The sequence below is a fragment of the Phyllobates terribilis genome, unplaced genomic scaffold (genome assembly GCF_046119375.1).
Source record: "Phyllobates terribilis strain yellow unplaced genomic scaffold, ASM4611937v1 Scaffold_2__4_contigs__length_985480577, whole genome shotgun sequence".
NCBI lineage: Eukaryota > Metazoa > Chordata > Amphibia > Anura > Dendrobatidae > Phyllobates > Phyllobates terribilis.
The window spans coordinates 68,710,182-68,737,860 of NW_027362762.1; the positions used below are offsets into that span (position 1 = coordinate 68,710,182).

Consider the following 27,679-nt stretch of genomic DNA (forward strand, 5'->3'; position numbering starts at 1 on the left):
CCTGACATCCTCCTCTCTGCTGCTCCTGACATCCTCCTCTCTGCTGCTCCTGACATCCTCTTCTCTGCTGCTCCTGACATCCTCCTCTGCTGCTCCTGACATCCTCCTCTCTGCTGCTCCTGACATCCTCCTCTCTGCTGCTCCTGACATCCTCCTCTCTGCTGCTCCTGACATCCTCCTCTCTGCTGCTCCTGACATCCTTTTCTCTGCTGCTCCTGACATCCTCCTCTCTGCTGCTCCTGATATCCTCCTCTCTGCTGCACCTGACATCCTCCTCTCTGCTGCTCCTGACATCCTCCTCTCTGCTGCACCTGACATCCTCCTCTCTGCTGCTCCTGACATCCTCCTCTCTGCTGCTCCTGACATCCTTTTCTCTGCTGCTCCTGACATCCTCCTCTCTGCTGCTACTGATATCCTCCTCTCTGCTGCACCTGACATCCTCCTCTCTGCTGCACCTGACATCCTCCTCTCTGCTGCTCTTGACATCCTCCTCTCTGCTGCTCCTGACATCCTCCTCTCTGCTGCTCCTGACATCCTCCTCTCTGCTGCTCCTGACATGCTCCTATGTGACTGTGGCACAGATCGTGCTGCCTCCTCTCCTCTCTCCTCCTCCCCGGTCGCCGCTGACTTTTGATGATTTTACACTTTTCCCTCCTTTCCTCCCAGTTCATTATTAGCCCCTGAATACCAAAATCCCGGAGCCGCCCCCTCCCCACCTGTCAGCTGATCATTAAACATGTGCCCCTCTCCCCATCCATGTCACCTTGCGGGATTCTGCTACCTGTTCACACTTGGCACAGGTGGAGAGCACAGAAGTTCGTGGCTTGCGCCGGTTTAGCGCCTGCGGACTGCGCCCGGCATGTGAGATGCGAGAGAAGGCAGCGCTAGCGATGCTCCACAATGCGTCACTGCCCAGGAACTGCTGCGCTCTGGGGAGAGGAGACGGGCTGGGGGCGGCGGCGCCCCGGGCTGCCGGGCTGGTGACCGCGCTGTCCGGAGTGCTGATCCTCACCACTGTGGTGGACATACTGGGCAACCTGCTGGTCATCATCTCCGTGCTGAAGAACAGGAAGCTGCGGAACTCAGGTGAGACGCTCCGTGTGTACGGCTCTGTAATATCCTCTCTATAATGCTAGTCTGTAATATCTGTAATATCCTCTATATATAGCACTAGTCTTTAAAATCATCTGTATATAACACTAGTCTGTAATATCCTCTGTATATAGCACTAGTCTGTAATATTTGTTTATAGCACTAGTCTGTAATATCCTCTGTATATAGCACTAGTCTGTAATATCCTCTGTATATAGCACCAGTCTGTAATATCCTCTGTATATAGCACTAGTCTGTAATATCCTCTGTATATAGCACTAGTCTGTAATATCCTCTGTATATAGCACCAGTCTGTAATATCCTCTGTATATAGCACTAGTCTGTAATATCCTCTGTATATAGCACTAGTCTGTAATATCCTCTGTATATAGCACTAGTCTGTAATATCCTCTGTATATAGCACTAGTCTGTAATATCCTCTTTATATAGCACCAGTCTGTAATAACCTCTGTATATAGCACCAGTCTGTAATATCCTCTGGATATAGCACTAGTCTGTAATATCCTCTGTATATAGCACTAGTCTGTAATATCCTCTGTATATAGCACCACTCTGTAATATCCTCTGTATATAGCACTAGTCTGTAATATCCTCTGTATATAGCACTAGTCTGTTATATTCTCTGTATATAGCACCAGTCTGTAATATCCTCTGTATATACCACTAGACTGTTATATTCTCTGTATATAGCACTAGTCTGTAATATCCTCTATATATAGCACTAGACTGTTATATTCTCTGTATATAGCACTAGTCTGTAATATCCTCTGTATATAGCACTAGTCTGTAATATAATCTGTATATAGCACTAGTCTGTAATATCCTCTGTATATAGCACTAGTCTGTAATATCCTCTGTATATACCACTAGACTGTTATATTCTCTGTATATAGCACTAGTCTGTAATATCCTCTGTATATAGCACTAGTCTGTAATATTTGTTTATAGCACTAGTCTGTAATATCCTCTGTATATAGCACTAGTCTGTAATATCCTCTGTATATAGCACTAGTCTGTAATATCCTCTGTATATAGCACCAGTCTGTAATATCCTCTGTATATAGCACTAGTCTGTAATATCCTCTGTATATAGCACTAGTCTGTAATATCCTCTGTATATACCACTAGACTGTTATATTCTCTGTATATAGCACTAGTCTGTAATATCCTCTGTATATAGCACTAGTCTGTTATATTCTCTGTATATAGCACCAGTCTGTAATATCCTCTGAATATACCACTAGATTGTTATATTCTCTATATATAGCACTAGTCTGTAATATAATCTGTATATAGCACCAGTCTGTAATATCCTCTGTATACAGCACTAGTCTGTAATATCCTCTATATATAGCACTAGTCTGTAATATAATATGTATATAGCACTAGTCTGTAATATCCTCTGTATATAGCACTAGTCTGTAATATCCTCTGTATATAGCACCAGTCTGTAATATCCTCTGTATATAGCACTAGTCTGTTATATTCTCTGTATATAGCACCAGTCTGTAATATCCTCTGTATATACCACTAGACTGTTATATTCTCTGTATATAGCACTAGTCTGTAATATCCTCTATATATAGCACTAGACTGTTATATTCTCTGTATATAGCACTAGTCTGTAATATCCTCTGTATATAGCACTAGTCTGTAATATTTGTTTATAGCACTAGTCTGTAATATCCTCTGTATATAGCACTAGTCTGTAATATCCTCTGTATATACCACTAGACTGTTATATTCTCTGTATATAGCACTAGTCTGTAATATTTGTTTATAGCACTAGTCTGTAATATCCTCTGTATATAGCACTAGTCTGTAATATTTGTTTATAGCACTAGTCTGTAATATCCTCTGTATATAGCACTAGTCTGTAATATCCTCTGTATATAGCACTAGTCTGTAATATCCTCTGTATATAGCACCAGTCTGTAATATCCTCTGTATATAGCACTAGTCTGTAATATCCTCTGTATATAGCACTAGTCTGTAATATCCTCTGTATATAGCACTAGTCTGTAACATCCTCTGTATATAGCACTAGTCTGTAATATCCTCTGTATATAGCACTAGTCTGTTATATTCTCTGTATATAGCACCAGTCTGTAATATCCTCTGAATATACCACTAGACTGTTATATTCTCTATATATAGCACTAGTCTGTAATATCCTCTGTATATAGCACTAGTCTGTTATATTCTCTGTATATAGCACCAGTCTGTAATATCCTCTGAATATACCACTAGACTGTTATATTCTCTATATATAGCACTAGTCTGTAATATAATCTGTATATAGCACCAGTCTGTAATATCCTCTGTATACAGCACTAGTCTGTAATATCCTCTATATATAGCACTAGTCTGTAATATAATATGTATATAGCACTAGTCTGTAATATCCTCTGTATATAGCACTAGTCTGTAATATCCTCTGTATATAGCACCAGTCTGTAATATCCTCTGTATATAGCACCAGTCTGTAATATCCTCTGTATATAGCACTAGTCTGTAATATCCTCTGTATATAGCACTAGTCTGTAATATCCTCTGTATATAGCACCAGTCTGTAATATCCTCTGTATATAGCACTAGTCTGTAATATCCTCTGTATATAGCACTAGTCTGTAATATCCTCTGTATATAGCACTAGTCTGTAATATCCTCTGTATATAGCACCAGTCTGTAATGTCCTCTGCATATAGCACTAGTCTGTAATATCCTCTATATATACCACTAGTCTGTAACATCCTCTGTATATAGCACTAGTCTGTAATATCCTCTGTATATAGCACTAGTCTGTAATATCCTCTGTATATAGCACCAGTCTGTAATGTCCTCTGCATATAGCACTAGTCTGTAATATCCTCTATATATACCACTAGTCTGTAATATCCTCTGTATATAGCACTAGTCTGTAATATCCTCTGTATATAGCACTAGTCTGTAATATCCTCTGTATATAGCACTAGTCTGTAATATCCTCTGTATATAGCACCAGTCTGTAATGTCCTCTGCATATAGCACTAGTCTGTAATATCCTCTATATATACCACTAGTCTGTAATATCCTCTATATATACCACTAGTCTGTAACATCCTCTGTATGTAGCACTAGTCTGTAATATCCTCTGCATATATCACCAGTCTGTAATATCCTCTGTATATAGCACTAGTCTGTAATATCCTCTGTATATAGCACTAGTCTGTAATATCCTCTGTATATAGCACTAGTCTGTAATATCCTCTGTATATAGCACTAGTCTGTATAATCTGTATATAGCACCAGTCTGTAATATCCTCTGTATATAGCACTAGTCTGTAATAACCTCTGTATATAGCACTAGTCTGTAATATCCTCTATATATAGCACTAGTCTGTAATATCATCTAAATATAGCACCAGTCTGTAATATCCTCTGTATATAGCACTAGACTGTAATATCCTCTGTATATAGCACCAGTCTGTAATATCATCTGTATATAGCACCAGTCTGTAATATCCTCTGTATATAGCACTAGTCTGTAATATCCTCTGTATATAGCACTAGTCTGCAATATCCTCTGTATATAGCACTAGTCTGTAATATCCTCTGTATATAGCACTAGTCTGTAATATCCTCTGTATATAGCACTAGTCTGTAATATCCTCTGTATATAGCACTAGTCTGCAATATCCTCTGTATATAGCACTAGTCTGTAATATCCTCTGTGTATAGCACTAGTCTGTAATAACCTCTATATATAGCACTAGTCTGTAATATCCTCTGTATATAGCACTAGTCTGTAATATCCTCATTATATAGCACTAGTCTGTAGTATCATCTGTATATAACACTAGTCTGTAATATCTGTATATAACACTAGTCTGTAATATCTTCTATATATGGCACTAGTCTGTAATATCTGTATATACCACTAGTCTATAATATCCTCTGTATATAGCACTGGTCTGTAATATCATTTTTATATAGCACTAGTCTGTAATATCCTTTGTATATACCACTAGACTGTTATATCCTCTCTATATAGCACTAGTCTGTAATATCCTCTTCATATAGCACTAGTCTGTAATATCCTCCTCATATAGCACTAGTCTGAAGTATCATCTGTATATAACACTAGTCTGTAATATCTTCTATATATGGCACTAGTCTGTGATATTATCTGTATATACAACTAGTCAGTAATATCTGTATATACCACTAGTCTATAATATCCTCTGTATATAGCACTAGTCTGTAATATGACTTATATATACCACTAGTCTGTAATATCCTCTGTATATAGCACTGGTCTGTAATATCATTTTTATATAGCACTAGTCTGTAATATCCTCTGTATATAGCACTAGTCTATAATATCCGCTGCATATAGCACTGGTCTGTAATATCATTTTTATATAGCACTAGTCTGTAATATCCTCTGTATATACCACTTCTCTGTAAAATCTGTATAGCACTAGTCTGTAATATCCTTTGTATATAGCACTAGTCTGTAATAACATCTGTATATAGCACTAGTCTGTAATAACATCTGTATATAGCACTAGTCTGTAATAACATCTGTATATAGCACTAGTCTGTAATATCCTCTGTATATAGCACTAGTCTGTAATATCCTCTGTATATAGCACCAGTCTGTAATATCCTCTGTATATAGCACTAGTCTGTAATATCCTCTATATATAGCACCAGTCTGTAATATAATCTGTATATAGCACTAGTCTGTAATATCCTCTGTATATAGCACTAGTCTGTAATATAATCTGTATATAGCACTAGTCTGTAATATCCTCTGTATATAGCAGTAGTCTGTAATATCCTCTGTATATAGCACTAGTCTGTAATATCATCAGTATATAGCACTAGTCTGTAATATCCTCTGTATATAGCACTAGTCTGTAATATAATCTGTATATAGCACTAGTCTGTAATATCCTCTGTATATAGCACTAGTCTGTAATATCCTCTGTATATAGCACTAGTCTGTAATATCATCAGTATTTAGCACTAGTCTGTAATATCCTCTGTATATAGCACTAGTCTGTAATATAATCTGTATATAGCACTAGTCTGTAATATCCTCTGTATATAGCACTAGTCTGTAATATCCTCTGTATATAGCACCAGTCTGTAATATCCTCTGTATATAGCACTAGTCTGTAATATCCTCTGTATATAGCACTAGTCTGTAATAACCTCTGTATATAGCACTAGTCTGTAATATCCTCTGTATATAGCACTAGTCTGTAATATCCTCTGTATATAGCACCAGTCTGTAATATCCTCTGTATATAGCACTAGTCTGTAATATCCTCTGTATATAGCACCAGTCTGTAATATCCTCTGTATATAGCACTAGTCTGTAATATCCTCTATATATAGCACTAGTCTGTAATATAATCTGTATATAGCACTAGTCTGTAATATCCTCTGTATATAGCACTAGTCTGTAATATCCTCTGTATATAGCACCAGTCTGTAATATCCTCTGTATATAGCACTAGTCTGTAATATCCTCTGTATATAGCACCAGTCTGTAATATCCTCTGTATATAGCACTAGTCTGTAATATCCTCTATATATAGCACTAGTCTGTAATATCCTCTGTATATAGCACTAGTCTGTAACATCCTCTGTATATAGCACTAGTCTGTAATATCTGAATATAGCACTAGTCTGTAATATCCTCTGTATATAGCACTAGTCTGTAATATCCTCTGTATATAGCACTAGTCTGTAATATCCTCTGTATATAGCACTAGTCTGTAATATCCTCTGTATATAGCACTAGTCTGTAACATCCTCTGTATATAGCACTAGTCTGTAATATCTGAATATAGCACTAGTCTGTAATATCCTCTGTATATAGCACTAGTCTGTAATATCCTCTGTATATAGCACTAGTCTGTAATATCCTCTGTATATAGCACTAGTCTGTAGTATCATCTGTATATAACACTAGTCTGTAATATCTGAATATAGCACTAGTCTGTAATATCCTCTGTATATAGCACTAGTCTGTAATATCCTCTGTATATAGCACTAGTCTGTAATATCCTCTGTATATAGCACTAGTCTGTAATATCCTCTGTATATAGCACTAGTCTGTAATATCCTCTGTATATAGCACTAGTCTGTAATATCATCAGTATATAGCACTAGTCTGTAATATCTTCTATATATGGCACTAGTCTGTGATATTATCTGTATATACAACTAGTCTGTAATATCTGTATATACCACTAGTCTATAATATCCTCTGTATATAGCACTAGTCTGTAATATCCTCTGCATATAGCACTGGTCTGTAATATCATTTTTATATAGCACTAGTCTGTAATATCCTCTGTATATACCACTTCTCTGTAAAATCTGTATAGCACTAGTCTGTAATATCCTTTGTATATACCACTAGACTGTTATATCCTCTCTATATAGCACTAGTCTGTAATATCCTCTTCATATAGCACTAGTCTGTAATAACATCTGTATATAGCACTAGTCTGTAATAACATCTGTATATAGCACCAGTCTGTAATATCCTCTGTATATAGCACCAGTCTGTAATATCCTCTGTATATAGCACTAGTCTGTAATATCCTCTATATATAGCACTAGTCTGTAATATAATCTGTATATAGCACTAGTGTGTAATATCCTCTGTATATAGCACTAGTCTGTAATATCCTCTGTATATAGCACTAGTCTGTAATATCCTCTGTATATAGCACTAGTCTGTAATATCCTCTGTATATAGCACTAGTCTGTAATATCCTCTGTATATAGCACTAGTCTGTAATATCCTCTGTATATAGCACTAGTCTATAATATCCTCCTCATATAGCACTAGTCTGAAGTATCATCTGTATATAACACTAGTCTGTAATATCTTCTATATATGGCACTAGTCTGTGATATTATCTGTATATACAACTAGTCAGTAATATCTGTATATACCACTAGTCTATAATATCCTCTGTATATAGCACTAGTCTGTAATATGACTTATATATACCACTAGTCTGTAATATCCTCTGTATATAGCACTGGTCTGTAATATCATTTTTATATAGCACTAGTCTGTAATATCCTCTGTATATAGCACTAGTCTATAATATCCGCTGCATATAGCACTGGTCTGTAATATCATTTTTATATAGCACTAGTCTGTAATATCCTCTGTATATACCACTTCTCTGTAAAATCTGTATAGCACTAGTCTGTAATATCCTTTGTATATAGCACTAGTCTGTAATAACATCTGTATATAGCACTAGTCTGTAATAACATCTGTATATAGCACTAGTCTGTAATAACATCTGTATATAGCACTAGTCTGTAATATCCTCTGTATATAGAACTAGTCTGTAATATCCTCTGTATATAGCACCAGTCTGTAATATCCTCTGTATATAGCACTAGTCTGTAATATCCTCTATATATAGCACCAGTCTGTAATATAATCTGTATATAGCACTAGTCTGTAATATCCTCTGTATATAGCACTAGTCTGTAATATAATCTGTATATAGCACTAGTCTGTAATATCCTCTGTATATAGCAGTAGTCTGTAATATCCTCTGTATATAGCACTAGTCTGTAATATCATCAGTATATAGCACTAGTCTGTAATATCCTCTGTATATAGCACTAGTCTGTAATATAATCTGTATATAGCACTAGTCTGTAATATCCTCTGTATATAGCACTAGTCTGTAATATCCTCTGTATATAGCACTAGTCTGTAATATCATCAGTATATAGCACTAGTCTGTAATATCCTCTGTATATAGCACTAGTCTGTAATATAATCTGTATATAGCACTAGTCTGTAATATCCTCTGTATATAGCACTAGTCTGTAATATCCTCTGTATATAGCACCAGTCTGTAATATCCTCTGTATATAGCACTAGTCTGTAATATCCTCTGTATATAGCACTAGTCTGTAATAACCTCTGTATATAGCACTAGTCTGTAATATCCTCTGTATATAGCACTAGTCTGTAATATCCTCTGTATATAGCACCAGTCTGTAATATCCTCTGTATATAGCACTAGTCTGTAATATCCTCTGTATATAGCACCAGTCTGTAATATCCTCTGTATATAGCACTAGTCTGTAATATCCTCTATATATAGCACTAGTCTGTAATATAATCTGTATATAGCACTAGTCTGTAATATCCTCTGTATATAGCACTAGTCTGTAATATCCTCTGTATATAGCACCAGTCTGTAATATCCTCTGTATATAGCACTAGTCTGTAATATCCTCTGTATATAGCACCAGTCTGTAATATCCTCTGTATATAGCACTAGTCTGTAATATCCTCTATATATAGCACTAGTCTGTAATATCCTCTGTATATAGCACTAGTCTGTAACATCCTCTGTATATAGCACTAGTCTGTAATATCTGAATATAGCACTAGTCTGTAATATCCTCTGTATATAGCACTAGTCTGTAATATCCTCTGTATATAGCACTAGTCTGTAATATCCTCTGTATATAGCACTAGTCTGTAATATCCTCTGTATATAGCACTAGTCTGTAACATCCTCTGTATATAGCACTAGTCTGTAATATCTGAATATAGCACTAGTCTGTAATATCCTCTGTATATAGCACTAGTCTGTAATATCCTCTGTATATAGCACTAGTCTGTAATATCCTCTGTATATAGCACTAGTCTGTAGTATCATCTGTATATAACACTAGTCTGTAATATCTGAATATAGCACTAGTCTGTAATATCCTCTGTATATAGCACTAGTCTGTAATATCCTCTGTATATAGCACTAGTCTGTAATATCCTCTGTATATAGCACTAGTCTGTAATATCCTCTGTATATAGCACTAGTCTGTAATATCCTCTGTATATAGCACTAGTCTGTAATATCATCAGTATATAGCACTAGTCTGTAATATCTTCTATATATGGCACTAGTCTGTGATATTATCTGTATATACAACTAGTCTGTAATATCTGTATATACCACTAGTCTATAATATCCTCTGTATATAGCACTAGTCTGTAATATCCTCTGCATATAGCACTGGTCTGTAATATCATTTTTATATAGCACTAGTCTGTAATATCCTCTGTATATACCACTTCTCTGTAAAATCTGTATAGCACTAGTCTGTAATATCCTTTGTATATACCACTAGACTGTTATATCCTCTCTATATAGCACTAGTCTGTAATATCCTCTTCATATAGCACTAGTCTGTAATAACATCTGTATATAGCACTAGTCTGTAATAACATCTGTATATAGCACCAGTCTGTAATATCCTCTGTATATAGCACCAGTCTGTAATATCCTCTGTATATAGCACTAGTCTGTAATATCCTCTATATATAGCACTAGTCTGTAATATAATCTGTATATAGCACTAGTGTGTAATATCCTCTGTATATAGCACTAGTCTGTAATATCCTCTGTATATAGCACTAGTCTGTAATATCCTCTATATATAGCACTAGTCTGTAATATAATCTGTATATAGCAACAGTCTGTAATATCCTCTGTAGATAGCACTAGTCTATAATATCCTCTGTATATAGCACTAGTCTGTAATATAATCTGTATATAGCACTAGTCTGTAATATCCTCTGTATATAGCACTAGTCTGTAATATCCTCTGTATATAGCACTAGTCTGTAATATCCTCTGTATATAGCACCAGTCTGTAATATCCTCTGTATATAGCACTAGTCTGTAATATCCTCTGTATAGAGCACTAGTCTGTAATATCCTCTATATATAGCACTAGTCTGTAATATCCTCTGTATATAGCACCAGTCTGTAATATCCTCTGTATATAGCACTAGTCTGTAATATCCTCTGTATATAGCACTAGTCTGTAATATCCTCTGTATATAGCACTAGTCTGTAATATCCTCTGTATATAGCACTAGTCTGTAATATCCTCTGTATATAGCACTAGTCTGTAATATCCTCTGTATATAGCACTAGTCTGTAATATCCTCTGTATATAGCACTAGTCTGTAATATCCTCTGTATATAGCACTAGTATGTAATATCCTCTGTATATAGCACTAGTCTGTAATATCCTCTGTATTTAGCACTAGTCTGTAATATCCTCTGTATATAGCACTAGTCTGTAATATCCTCTGTATATAGCACTAGTCTGTAATATCCTCTGTATATAGCACTAGTCTGTAATATCCTCTGTATATAGCACTAGTCTGTAATATCCTCTGTATATAGCACTAGTCTGTAATATCCTCTGTATATAGCACTAGTCTGTAATATAATCTGCATATAGCACTAGTCTGTAATATCCTCTGTATATAGCACTAGTCTGTAATATCCTCTGTATATAGCACTAGTCTGTAATATCCTCTGTATATAGCACTAGTCTGTAATATCCTCTGTATATAGCACTAGTCTGTAATATCCTCTGTATATAGCACTAGTCTGTAATATCCTCTGTATATAGCACTAGTCTGTAACATCCTCTGTATATAGCACTAGTCTGTAATATCTGAATATAGCACTAGTCTGTAATATCCTCTGTATATAGCACTAGTCTGTAATATCCTCTGTATATAGCACTAGTCTGTAATATCCTCTGTATATAGCACTAGTCTGTAGTATCATCTGTATATAACACTAGTCTGTAATATCTGAATATAGCACTAGTCTGTAATATCCTCTGTATATAGCACTAGTCTGTAATATCCTCTGTATATAGCACTAGTCTGTAATATCCTCTGTATATAGCACTAGTCTGTAATATCCTCTGTATATAGCACTAGTCTGTAATATCCTCTGTATATAGCACTAGTCTGTAATATCATCAGTATATAGCACTAGTCTGTAATATCTTCTATATATGGCACTAGTCTGTGATATTATCTGTATATACAACTAGTCTGTAATATCTGTATATACCACTAGTCTATAATATCCTCTGTATATAGCACTAGTCTGTAATATCCTCTGCATATAGCACTGGTCTGTAATATCATTTTTATATAGCACTAGTCTGTAATATCCTCTGTATATACCACTTCTCTGTAAAATCTGTATAGCACTAGTCTGTAATATCCTTTGTATATACCACTAGACTGTTATATCCTCTCTATATAGCACTAGTCTGTAATATCCTCTTCATATAGCACTAGTCTGTAATAACATCTGTATATAGCACTAGTCTGTAATAACATCTGTATATAGCACCAGTCTGTAATATCCTCTGTATATAGCACCAGTCTGTAATATCCTCTGTATATAGCACTAGTCTGTAATATCCTCTATATATAGCACTAGTCTGTAATATAATCTGTATATAGCACTAGTGTGTAATATCCTCTGTATATAGCACTAGTCTGTAATATCCTCTGTATATAGCACTAGTCTGTAATATCCTCTATATATAGCACTAGTCTGTAATATAATCTGTATATAGCAACAGTCTGTAATATCCTCTGTAGATAGCACTAGTCTATAATATCCTCTGTATATAGCACTAGTCTGTAATATAATCTGTATATAGCACTAGTCTGTAATATCCTCTGTATATAGCACTAGTCTGTAATATCCTCTGTATATAGCACTAGTCTGTAATATCCTCTGTATATAGCACCAGTCTGTAATATCCTCTGTATATAGCACTAGTCTGTAATATCCTCTGTATAGAGCACTAGTCTGTAATATCCTCTATATATAGCACTAGTCTGTAATATCCTCTGTATATAGCACCAGTCTGTAATATCCTCTGTATATAGCACTAGTCTGTAATATCCTCTGTATATAGCACTAGTCTGTAATATCCTCTGTATATAGCACTAGTCTGTAATATCCTCTGTATATAGCACTAGTCTGTAATATCCTCTGTATATAGCACTAGTCTGTAATATCCTCTGTATATAGCACTAGTCTGTAATATCCTCTGTATATAGCACTAGTCTGTAATATCCTCTGTATATAGCACTAGTATGTAATATCCTCTGTATATAGCACTAGTCTGTAATATCCTCTGTATTTAGCACTAGTCTGTAATATCCTCTGTATATAGCACTAGTCTGTAATATCCTCTGTATATAGCACTAGTCTGTAATATCCTCTGTATATAGCACTAGTCTGTAATATCCTCTGTATATAGCACTAGTCTGTAATATCCTCTGTATATAGCACTAGTCTGTAATATCCTCTGTATATAGCACTAGTCTGTAATATAATCTGCATATAGCACTAGTCTGTAATATCCTCTGTATATAGCACTAGTCTGTAATATCCTCTGTATATAGCACTAGTCTGTAATATCCTCTGTATATAGCACTAGTCTGTAATATCCTCTGTATATAGCACTAGTCTGTAATATCCTCTGTATATAGCACTAGTCTGTAATATCCTCTGTATATAGCACTAGTCTGTAATATCCTCTGTATATAGTACTAGTCTGTAATATCCTCTGTATATAGCACTAGTCTGTAATATCCTCTGTATATAGCACCAGTCTGTAATATCCTCTGTATATAGCACCAGTCTGTAATATTCTCTGTATATAGCACCAGTCTGTAATATCCTCTGTATATAGCACTAGTCTGTAATATCCTCTGTATATAGCACTAGTCTGTAATATCCTCTGTATATAGCACCAGTCTGTAATATCCTCTGTATATAGCACTAGTCTGTAATATCCTCTGTATATAGCACCAGTTTGTAATATCCTCTGTATATAGCACTAGTCTGTAATAACCTCTATATATAGCACTAGTCTGTAATATCCTCTGTATATAGCACCAGTCTGTAATATCCTCTGTATATAGCACTAGTCTGTAATAACCTCTGTATATAGCACTAGTCTGTAATAACCTCTATATATAGCACTAGTCTGTAATATCCTCTGTATATAGCACCAGTCTGTAATATCCTCTGTATATAGCACTAGTCTGTAATATCCTCTGTATATAGCACTAGTCTGTAACATCCTCTGTATATAGCACTAGTCTGTAATATCTGAATATAGCACTAGTCTGTAATATCCTCTGTATATAGCACTAGTCTGTAATATCCTCTGTATATAGCACTAGTCTGTAATAACCTCTATATATAGCACTAGTCTGTAATATCCTCTGTATATAGCACTAGTCTGTAATATCCTCTGTATATAGCACCAGTCTGTAATATCCTCTGTATATAGCACTAGTCTGTAATATCCTCTGTATATAGCACCAGTCTGTAATATCCTCTGTATATAGCACTAGTCTGTAATAACCTCTGTATATAGCACTAGTCTGTAATATCCTCTGTATATAGCACTAGTCTGTAATATCCTCTGTATATAGCACCAGTCTGTAATATCCTCTGTATATAGCACCAGTCTGTAATATTCTCTGTATATAGCACCAGTCTGTAATATCCTCTGTATATAGCACTAGTCTGTAATATCCTCTGTATATAGCACCAGTCTGTAATATCCTCTGTATATAGCACTAGTCTGTAATATCCTCTGTATATAGCACCAGTCTGTAATATCCTCTGTATATAGCACTAGTCTGTAATATCCTCTGTATATAGCACTAGTCTGTAATAACCTCTATATATAGCACTAGTCTGTAATATCCTCTGTATATAGCACCAGTCTGTAATATCCTCTGTATATAGCACCAGTCTGTAATATTCTCTGTATATAGCACTAGTCTGTAATATCCTCTGTGTATAGCACTAGTCTGTAATAACCTCTATATATAGCACTAGTCTGTAATATCCTCTGTATATAGCACTAGTCTGTAATATCCTCCTTATATAGCACTAGTCTGTAATATCCTCTGTATATAGCACTAGTCTGTAATATCCTCTGTATATAGCACTAGTCTGTAATATCCTCTACATATAGCACTAGTCTGTAGTATCATCTGTATATAACACTAGTCTGTAATATCTGTATATAACACTAGTCTGTAATATCTTCTATATATGGCACTAGTCTGTAATATCTGTATATACCACTAGTCTATAATATCCTCTGTATATAGCACTGGTCTGTAATATCATTTTTATATAGCACTAGTCTGTAATATCCTTTGTATATACCACTAGACTGTTATATCCTCTCTATATAGCACTAGTCTGTAATAGCATCTATATATAGCACTAGTCTGTAATATCCTCTGTATATAGCACTAGTCTGTAATATCCTCTTTATATAGCACTGGTCTGTAATATCTTCCGTATATAGCACTAGTCTGTAATATCCTCTGTATATGGCACTAGTCTGTAATAACCTCTGTATATAGCACTAGTCTGTAATATCCTCTGTATATAGCACTAGTCTGTAATATCATCTGTATATAACACTAGTCTGTAATATCCTCTGTATATAGCACTAGTCTGTAATATCCTCTGTGTATAGCACTAGTCTGTAATAGCATCTGTATATAGCACTAGTCTGTAATATCCTCTGTATATAGAACTAGTCTGTAATATCCTCTGTATATAGCACTAGTCTCTAATATCATCTGTATATAACACTAGTCTGTAATATCCTCTGTATATAACACTAGTCTGTAATATCCTCTGTATATAGCACTAGTCTGTAATATCCTCTGTATATAGCACTAGTCTGTAATATCCTCTGTATATGGCACTAGTCTGTAATATCCTCTGTATATAGCACTAGTCTGTAATATCCTCTGTATATAGCACTAGTCTGTAATATCCTCTTCATATAGCACTAGTCTGTAATAGCATCTATATATAGCACTAGTCTGTAATATCCTCTGTATATAGCACTAGTCTGTAATATCCTCTTTATATAGCACTGGTCTGTAATATCTTCCGTATATAGCACTAGTCTGTAATATCCTCTGTATATGGCACTAGTCTGTAATAACCTCTGTATATAGCACTAGTCTGTAATATCCTCTGTATATAGCACTAGTCTGTAATATCATCTGTATATAACACTAGTCTGTAATATCCTCTGTATATAGCACTAGTCTGTAATATCCTCTGTGTATAGCACTAGTCTGTAATAGCATCTGTATATAGCACTAGTCTGTAATATCCTCTGTATATAGAACTAGTCTGTAATATCCTCTGTATATAGCACTAGTCTCTAATATCATCTGTATATAACACTAGTCTGTAATATCCTCTGTATATAACACTAGTCTGTAATATCCTCTGTATATAGCACTAGTCTGTAATATCCTCTGTATATAGCACTAGTCTGTAATATCCTCTGTATATGGCACTAGTCTGTAATATCCTCTGTATATAGCACTAGTCTGTAATATCCTCTGTATATGGCACTAGTCTGTAATAACCTCTGTATATAGCACTAGTCTGTAATATCCTCTGTATATAGCACTAGTCTGTAATATGCTCCTTATATAGCACTAATCTGTAGTATCATCTGTATATAACACTAGTCTGTAATATCTGTATATAACACTAGTCTGTAATATCTTCTATATATGGCACTAGTCTGTAATATCTGTATATACCACTAGTCTATAATATCCTCTGTATATAGCACTAGTCTGTAATATCCTCTGTATATAGCACTAGTCTATAATATCCTCTGCATATAGCACTGGTCTGTAATATCCTCTCTATATAGCACTAGTCTGTAATATCCTCTTCATATAGCACTAGTCTGTAATAACATCTGTATATAGCACTAGTCTGTAATAACATCTGTATATAGCACCAGTCTGTAATATCCTCTGTATATAGCACCAGTCTGTAATATCCTCTATATATAGCACTAGTCTGTAGTATCCTCTATATATAGCACTAGTCTGTAATATGACTTATATATACCACTAGTCTGTAATATCCTCTGTATATAGCACTAGTCTGTAATATCCTCTGCATATAGCACTGGTCTGTAATATCATTTTTATATAGCACTAGTCTTTAATATCCTCTGTATATACCACTTCTCTGTATAATCTGTATAGCACTAGTCTGTAATATCCTTTGTATATACCACTAGACTGTTATATCCTCTCTACATAGCACTAGTCTGTAATATCCTCTTCATATAGCACTAGTCTGTAATAACATCTGTATATAGCACTAGTCTGTAATAACATCTGTATATAGCACCAGTCTGTAATATCCTCTGTATATAGCACCAGTCTGTAATATCCTCTGTATATAGCACCAGTCTGTAATATCCTCTGTATATAGCACCAGTCTGTAATATCCTCTGTATATAGCACTAGTCTGTAATATCCTCTGTATACAGCACTAGTCTGTAATATCCTCTATATATAGCACTAGTCTGTAATATAATCTGTATATAGCACTAGTCTGTAATATCCTCTGTATATAGCACTAGTCTGTAATATCCTCTGTATATAGCACTAGTCTGTAATATCCTCTATATATAGCACTAGTCTGTAATATAATCTGTATATAGCACCAGTCTGTAATATCCTCTGTATATAGCACTAGTCTATAATATCCTCTGTATATAGCACTAGTCTGTAATATAATCTGTATATAGCACTGGTCTGTAATATCCTCTGTATATAGCACTAGTCTGTAATATCCTCTGTATATAGCACTAGTCTGTAATATCCTCTGTATATAGCACTAGTCTGTAATATCCTCTGTATATAGCACTAGTCTGTAATATCCTCTGTATATAGCACCAGTCTGTAATATCCTCTGTATATATCACTAGTCTGTAATATCCTCTGTATATAGCACCAGTCTGTAATATCCTCTGTATATATCACTAGTCTGTAATAACCTCTGTATATAGCACTAGTCTGTAATATCCTCTGTATATAGCACTAGTCTGTAATATCCTCTGTATATAGCACCAGTCTGTAATATCCTCTGTATATAGCACTAGTCTGTAATATCCTCTGTATATAGCACCAGTCTGTAATATCCTCTGTATATAGCACTAGTCTGTAATATCCTCTATATATAGCACTAGTCTGTAATATAATCTATATATAGCACTAGTCTGTAATATCCTCTGTATATAGCACCAGTCTGTAATATCCTCTGTATATAGCACTAGTCTGTAATATCCTCTATATATAGCACTAGTCTGTAATATAATCTGTATATAGCACTAGTCTGTAATATCCTCTGTATATAGCACTAGTCTGTAATATCCTCTGTATATAGCACCAGTCTGTAATATCCTCTGTATATAGCACTAGTCTGTAATATCCTCTGTATATAGCACCAGTCTGTAATATCCTCTGTATATAGCACTAGTCTGTAATATCCTCTATTTATAGCACTAGTCTGTAATATAATCTGTATATAGCACTAGTCTGTAATATCCTCTGTATATAGCACTAGTCTGTAATATCCTCTGTATATAGCACTAGTCTGTAATATAATCTGTATATAGCACTAGTCTGTAATATCCTCTGTATATAGCACTAGTCTGTAATATCCTCTGTATATAGCACTAGTCTGTAATATCCTCTGTATATCGCACTAGTCTGTAATATCATCTGTATATAGCACCAGTCTGTGATATCCTCTGTATAGAGCACTAGTCTGTAATATCCTCTATATATAGCACTAGTCTGTAATATAATCTGCATATAGCACTAGTCTGTAACATCCTCTGTATATAGCACTAGTCTGTAATATCCTCTGTATATAGCACTAGTCTGTAATATCCTCTGTATTTAGCACTAGTCTGTAATATCCTCTGTATATAGCACTAGTCTGTAATAACCTCTGTATATAGCACTAGTCTGTAATAACCTCTGTATATAGCACTTGTCTGTAATATCATCTGTATACAGCACTAGTCTGTAATAACCTCTGTATATAGCACTAGTCTGTAATATCCTCTGTATATAGCACTAGTCTGTAATATCCTCTGTATATAGCACTAGTCTGTAATATCCTCTGTATATAGCACCAGTCTGTAATACAATCTGTATATAGCACTAGTCTGTAATATCCTCTGTATATAGCACTAGTCTGTAATATCCTCTGTATATAGCACTAGTCTGTAATATCCTCTGTATATAGCACTAGTCTGTAATATAATCTGTATATAGCACTAGTCTGTAATATCCTCTGTATATAGCACCAGTCTGTAATATCCTCTGTATATAGCACTAGTCTGTAATATCCTCTGTATATAGCACCAGTCTGTAATATCCTCTGTATAGAGCACTAGTCTGTAATATCCTCTGTATATAGCACTAGTCTGTAATATCCTCTGTATATAGCACCAGTGTGTAATATCCTCTGTATATAGCACTAGTCTGTAATATCCTCTATATATAGCACTAGTCTGTAATATCCTCTGTATATAGCACTAGTCTGTAATATCCTCTGTATATAGCACTAGTCTGTAATATCCTCTGTATATAGCACTAGTCTGTAATATCCTCTGTATATAGCACTAGTCTGTAATAACCTCTGTATATAGCACTAGTCTATAATATCCTCTGTATACAGCACTAGTCTGTAATATCATCTGTATACAGCACTAGTCTGTAATATCATCTGTATACAACACTAGTCTGTGTTAACCTCTCTATATAGCACTAGTCTGTAATATCCTCTGTATAAAGCACTAGTCTGTAATAACCTCTGTATATAGCACTAGTCTGTAATATCATCTGTATACAGCACTAGTCTGTAATATCATCTGTATACAGCACTAGTCTGTAATAACCTCTGTATATAGCACTAGTCTGTAATATCCTCTGTATATAGCACTAGTCTGTAATATCATCTGTATATAGCACTAGTCTGTAATATCATCTGAATATAGCACCAGTCTGTAATATCCTCTGTATATAGCACTAGTCTGTAATATCCTCTGTATATAGCACCAGTTTGTAATATCCTCTGTATATAGCACTAGTCTGTAATATCCTCTGTATATAGCACTAGTCTGTAATATCCTCTGTATATAGCACTAGTCTGTAATATCCTCTGTATATAGCACTAGTCTGTAATATCCTCTGTATATAGCACTAGTCTGTAATATCATCTGTATATAGCACTAGTCTATAATATCCTCTGTATATAGCACTGGTCTGTAATATCATTTTTATATAGCACTAGTCTGTAATATCCTTTGTATATACCACTAGACTGTTATATCCTCTCTATATAGCACTAGTCTGTAATATCCTCTTCATATAGCACTAGTCTGTAATAGCATCTGTATATAGCACTAGTCTGTAATATCCTCTGTATATAGCACTAGTCTGTAATATCCTCTTTATATAGCACTAGTCTGTAATATCCTCTGTATATAGCACTAGTCTGTAATATCCTCTGTATATGGCACTAGTCTGTAATATCCTCTGTATATAGCACTAGTCTGTAATATCCTCTGTATATGGCACTAGTCTGTAATAACCTCTGTATATAGCACTAGTCTGTAATATCCTCTGTATCTAGCACTAGTCTGTAATATCCTCTGTATATGGCACTAGTCTGTAATATCCTCCTTATATAGCACTAGTCTGTAGTATCATCTGTATATAACACTAGTCTGTAATATCTGTATATAACACTAGTCTGTAATATCTTCTATATATGGCACTAGTCTGTGATATTATCTGTATATACAACTAGTCTGTAATATCTGTATATACCACTAGTCTATAATATCCTCTGTATATAGCACTAGTCTATAATATCCTCTGCATATATCACTAGTCTGTAATATCCTCTGTATATACCACTTCTCTGTAAAATCTGTATAGCACTAGTCTGTAATATCCTTTGTATATACCACTAGACTGTTATATCGTCTTTATATAGCACTAGTCTGTAATATCCTCTGTATATAGCACTAGTCTGTAATATCCTCTGTATATAGCACTAGTCTGTAATATCCTCTGTATATAGCACCAGTCTGTAATACAATCTGTATATAGCACTAGTCTGTAATATCCTCTGTATATAGCACTAGTCTGTAATATCCTCTGTATATAGCACTAGTCTGTAATATCCTCTGTATATAGCACTAGTCTGTAATATAATCTGTATATAGCACTAGTCTGTAATATCCTCTGTATATAGCACCAGTCTGTAATATCCTCTGTATATAGCACTAGTCTGTAATATCCTCTGTATATAGCACCAGTCTGTAATATCCTCTGTATAGAGCACTAGTCTGTAATATCCTCTGTATATAGCACTAGTCTGTAATATCCTCTGTATATAGCACCAGTGTGTAATATCCTCTGTATATAGCACTAGTCTGTAATATCCTCTGTATATAGCACCAGTCTGTAATATCCTCTGTATAGAGCACTAGTCTGTAATATCCTCTATATATAGCACTAGTCTGTAATATCCTCTGTATATAGCACTAGTCTGTAATATCCTCTGTATATAGCACTAGTCTGTAATATCCTCTGTATATAGCACTAGTCTGTAATATCCTCTGTATATAGCACTAGTCTGTAATAACCTCTGTATATAGCACTAGTCTATAATATCCTCTGTATACAGCACTAGTCTGTAATATCATCTGTATACAACACTAGTCTGTGTTAACCTCTCTATATAGCACTAGTCTGTAATATCCTCTGTATAAAGCACTAGTCTGTAATAACCTCTGTATATAGCACTAGTCTGTAATATCATCTGTATACAGCACTAGTCTGTAATATCATCTGTATACAGCACTAGTCTGTAATAACCTCTGTATATAGCACTAGTCTGTAATATCCTCTGTATATAGCACTAGTCTGTAATATCATCTGTATATAGCACTAGTCTGTAATATCATCTGAATATAGCACCAGTCTGTAATATCCTCTGTATATAGCACTAGTCTGTAATATCCTCTGTATATAGCACCAGTTTGTAATATCCTCTGTATATAGCACTAGTCTGTAATATCCTCTGTATATAGCACTAGTCTGTAATATCCTCTGTATATAGCACTAGTCTGTAATATCCTCTGTATATAGCACTAGTCTGTAATATCCTCTGTATATAGCACCAGTCTGTAATATCCTCTGTATATAGCACCAGTTTGTAATATCCTCTGTATATAGCACTAGTCTGTAATATCATCTGTATATAGCACTAGTCTATAATATCCTCTGTATATAGCACTGGTCTGTAATATCATTTTTATATAGCACTAGTCTGTAATATCCTTTGTATATACCACTAGACTGTTATATCCTCTCTATATAGCACTAGTCTGTAATATCCTCTTCATATAGCACTAGTCTGTAATAGCATCTGTATAAAGCACTAGTCTGTAATAACCTCTGTATATAGCACTAGTCTGTAATATCATCTGTATACAGCACTAGTCTGTAATATCATCTGTATACAGCACTAGTCTGTAATAACCTCTGTATATAGCACTAGTCTGTAATATCCTCTGTATATAGCACTAGTCTGTAATATCATCTGTATATAGCACTAGTCTGTAATATCATCTGAATATAGCACCAGTCTGTAATATCCTCTGTATATAGCACTAGTCTGTAATATCCTCTGTATATAGCACCAGTTTGTAATATCCTCTGTATATAGCACTAGTCTGTAATATCCTCTGTATATAGCACTAGTCTGTAATATCCTCTGTATATAGCACTAGTCTGTAATATCCTCTGTATATAGCACTAGTCTGTAATATCCTCTGTATATAGCACTAGTCTGTAATATCCTCTGTATATAGCACCAGTTTGTAATATCCTCTGTATATAGCACTAGTCTGTAATATCATCTGTATATAGCACTAGTCTATAATATCCTCTGTATATAGCACTGGTCTGTAATATCATTTTTATATAGCACTAGTCTGTAATATCCTTTGTATATACCACTAGACTGTTATATCCTCTCTATATAGCACTAGTCTGTAATATCCTCTTCATATAGCACTAGTCTGTAATAGCATCTGTATATAGCACTAGTCTGTAATATCCTCTGTATATAGCACTAGTCTGTAATATCCTCTTTATATAGCACTAGTCTGTAATATCCTCTGTATATAGCACTAGTCTGTAATATCCTCTGTATATGGCACTAGTCTGTAATATCCTCTGTATATAGCACTAGTCTGTAATATCCTCTGTATATGGCACTAGTCTGTAATAACCTCTGTATATAGCACTAGTCTGTAATATCCTCTGTATATAGCACTAGTCTGTAATATCCTCTGTATATGGCACTAGTCTGTAATATCCTCCTTATATAGCACTAGTCTGTAGTATCATCTGTATATAACACTAGTCTGTAATATCTGTATATAACACTAGTCTGTAATATCTTCTATATATGGCACTAGTCTGTGATATTATCTGTATATACAACTAGTCTGTAATATCTGTATATACCACTAGTCTATAATATCCTCTGTATATAGCACTAGTCTATAATATCCTCTGCATATATCACTAGTCTGTAATATCCTCTGTATATACCACTTCTCTGTAAAATCTGTATAGCACTAGTCTGTAATATCCTTTGTATATACCACTAGACTGTTATATCGTCTTTATATAGCACTAGTCTGTAATATCCTCTTCATATAGCACTAGTCTGTAATAACATCTGTATATAGAACTAGTCTGTAATAACATCTGTATATAGCACTAGTCTGTAATATCCTCTGTATATAGCACCAGTCTGTAATATCCTCTGTATATAGCACTAGTCTGTAATATCCTCTATATATAGCACTAGTCTGTAATATAATCTGTATATAGCACTAGTCTGTAATATCCTCTGCATATAGCACTAGTCTGTAATATCCTCTGTATATAGCACTAGTCTGTAATATCCTCTGTATATAGCACCAGTCTATAATATCCTCTGCATATAGCACTAGTCTGTAATATCCTCTGTATATAGCACTAGTCTGTAATATAATCTGTATATAGCACTAGTCTGTAATATCCTCTGTATATAGCACTAGTCTGTAATATCATCAGTATATAGTACTAGTCTGTAATATCCTCTGTATATAGCACTAGTCTGTAATATAATCTGTATATAGCACTAGTCTGTAATATCCTCTGTATATAGCACTAGTCTGTAATATCCTCTGTATATAGCACTAGTCTGTAATATCCTCTGTATATAGCACCAGTCTGTAATATCCTCTGTATATAGCACTAGTCTGTAATATCCTCTGTATATATCACTAGTCTGTAATAACCTCTGTATATAGCACTAGTCTGTAATATCCTCTGTATATAGCACTAGTCTGTAATATCCTCTGTATATAGCACTAGTCTGTAATATGACTTATATATACCACTAGTCTGTAATATCCTCTGTATATAGCACTAGTCTATAATATCTTCTGCATATAGCACTGGTCTGTAATATCATTTTTATATAGCACTAGTCTGTAATATCCTCTGTATATAGCACTAGTCTGTAATATCCTCTTCATATAGCACTAGTCTGTAATAACATCTGTATATAGCACTAATCTGTAATATCCTCTGTATATAGCACTAGTCTGTAATATCCTCTTCATATAGCACTAGTCTGTAATAACATCTGTATATAGCACTAGTCTGTAATAACATCTGTATATAGCACTAGTCTGTAATATCCTCTGTATATAGCACTAGTCTGTAATATCCTCTGTATATAGCACTAGTCTGTAATATAATCTGTATATAGCACTAGTCTGTAATATCCTCTGTATATAGCACTAGTCTGTAATATCCTCTGTATATAGCACTAGTCTGTAATATCCTCTGTATATAGCACTAGTCTGTAATATCCTCTGTATATAGCACTAGTCTGTAATATCTTCTGTATATAGCACTAGTCTGTAATATCCTCTGTATATAGCACTAGTCTGTAATATCCTCTGTATATAGCACTAGTCTGTAATATCCTCTGTATATAGCACTAGTCTGTAATATCATCTGTATATAGCACTAGTCTATAATTTCCTCTGTATATAGCACTGGTCTGTAATATCATTTTTATATAGCACTAGTCTGTAATATCCTTTGTATATACCACTAGACTGTTATATCCTCTCTATATAGCACTAGTCTGTAATATCCTCTTCATATAGCACTAGTCTGTAATAGCATCTGTATATAGCACTAGTCTGTAATATCCTCTGTATATAGCACTAGTCTGTAATATCCTCTTTATATAGCACTAGTCTGTAATATCCTCTGTATATAGCACTAGTCTGTAATATCCTCTGTATATGGCACTAGTCTGTAATATCCTCTGTATATAGCACTAGTCTGTAATATCCTCTGTATATGGCACTAGTCTGTAATAACCTCTGTATATAGCACTAGTCTGTAATATCCTCTGTATATAGCACTAGTCTGTAATATCCTCTGTATATGGCACTAGTCTGTAATATCCTCCTGATATAGCACTAGTCTGTAGTATCATCTGTATATAACACTAGTCTGTAATATCTGTATATAACACTAGTCTGTAATATCTTCTATATATGGCACTAGTCTGTGATATTATCTGTATATACAACTAGTCTGTAATATCTGTATATACCACTAGTCTATAATATCCTCTGTATATAGCACTAGTCTATAATATCCTCTGCATATATCACTAGTCTGTAATATCCTCTGCATATACCACTTCTCTGTAAAATCTGTATAGCACTAGTCTGTAATATCCTTTGTATATACCACTAGACTGTTATATCGTCTTTATATAGCACTAGTCTGTAATATCCTCTGTATATAGCACTAGTCTGTAATATCCTCTGTATATAGCACTAGTCTGTAATATCCTCTGTATATAGCACCAGTCTGTAATACAATCTGTATATAGCACTAGTCTGTAATATCCTCTGTATATAGCACTAGTCTGTAATATCCTCTGTATATAGCACTAGTCTGTAATATCCTCTGTATATAGCACTAGTCTGTAATATAATCTGTATATAGCACTAGTCTGTAATATCCTCTGTATATAGCACCAGTCTGTAATATCCTCTGTATATAGCACTAGTCTGTAATATCCTCTGTATATAGCACCAGTCTGTAATATCCTCTGTATAGAGCACTAGTCTGTAATATCCTCTGTATATAGCACTAGTCTGTAATATCCTCTGTATATAGCACCAGTGTGTAATATCCTCTGTATATAGCACTAGTCTGTAATATCCTCTGTATATAGCACCAGTCTGTAATATCCTCTGTATAGAGCACTAGTCTGTAATATCCTCTATATATAGCACTAGTCTGTAATATCCTCTGTATATAGCACTAGTCTGTAATATCCTCTGTATATAGCACTAGTCTGTAATATCCTCTGTATATAGCACTAGTCTGTAATATCCTCTGTATATAGCACTAGTCTGTAATAACCTCTGTATATAGCACTAGTCTATAATATCCTCTGTATACAGCACTAGTCTGTAATATCATCTGTATACAGCACTAGTCTGTAATATCATCTGTATACAACACTAGTCTGTGTTAACCTCTCTATATAGCACTAGTCTGTAATATCCTCTGTATAAAGCACTAGTCTGTAATAACCTCTGTATATAGCACTAGTCTGTAATATCATCTGTATACAGCACTAGTCTGTAATATCATCTGTATACAGCACTAGTCTGTAATAACCTCTGTATATAGCACTAGTCTGTAATATCCTCTGTATATAGCACTAGTCTGTAATATCATCTGTATATAGCACTAGTCTGTAATATCATCTGAATATAGCACCAGTCTGTAATATCCTCTGTATATAGCACTAGTCTGTAATATCCTCTGTATATAGCACCAGTTTGTAATATCCTCTGTATATAGCACTAGTCTGTAATATCCTCTGTATATAGCACTAGTCTGTAATATCCTCTGTATATAGCACTAGTCTGTAATATCCTCTGTATATAGCACTAGTCTGTAATATCCTCTGTATATAGCACTAGTCTGTAATATCATCTGTATATAGCACTAGTCTATAATATCCTCTGTATATAGCACTGGTCTGTAATATCATTTTTATATAGCACTAGTCTGTAATATCCTTTGTATATACCACTAGACTGTTATATCCTCTCTATATAGCACTAGTCTGTAATATCCTCTTCATATAGCACTAGTCTGTAATAGCATCTGTATATAGCACTAGTCTGTAATATCCTCTGTATATAGCACTAGTCTGTAATATCCTCTTTATATAGCACTAGTCTGTAATATCCTCTGTATATAGCACTAGTCTGTAATATCCTCTGTATATGGCACTAGTCTGTAATATCCTCTGTATATAGCACTAGTCTGTAATATCCTCTGTATATGGCACTAGTCTGTAATAACCTCTGTATATAGCACTAGTCTGTAATATCCTCTGTATATAGCACTAGTCTGTAATATCCTCTGTATATGGCACTAGTCTGTAATATCCTCCTTATATAGCACTAGTCTGTAGTATCATCTGTATATAACACTAGTCTGTAATATCTGTATATAACACTAGTCTGTAATATCTTCTATATATGGCACTAGTCTGTGATATTATCTGTATATACAACTAGTCTGTAATATCTGTATATACCACTAGTCTATAATATCCTCTGTATATAGCACTAGTCTATAATATCCTCTGCATATATCACTAGT

At 34.6% G+C, this 27,679-nt stretch overlaps 1 protein-coding gene across 1 annotated transcript in view; it reads left to right on the forward strand.

Moving 5' to 3' along the window:
• The first annotated feature begins 535 nt into the window (after positions 1-535).
• Positions 536-27,679, forward strand: part of LOC141192923 (melatonin receptor type 1B) — a 258,890-nt gene continuing 231,746 nt past the window's right edge. Inside the window, exon 1 of the mRNA XM_073662069.1 lies at positions 536-1,086. Within this exon, the coding sequence (XP_073518170.1) occupies positions 867-1,086 (220 nt within the window). The 5' untranslated portion in view covers positions 536-866. The remainder of the gene's footprint in view (positions 1,087-27,679) is intronic.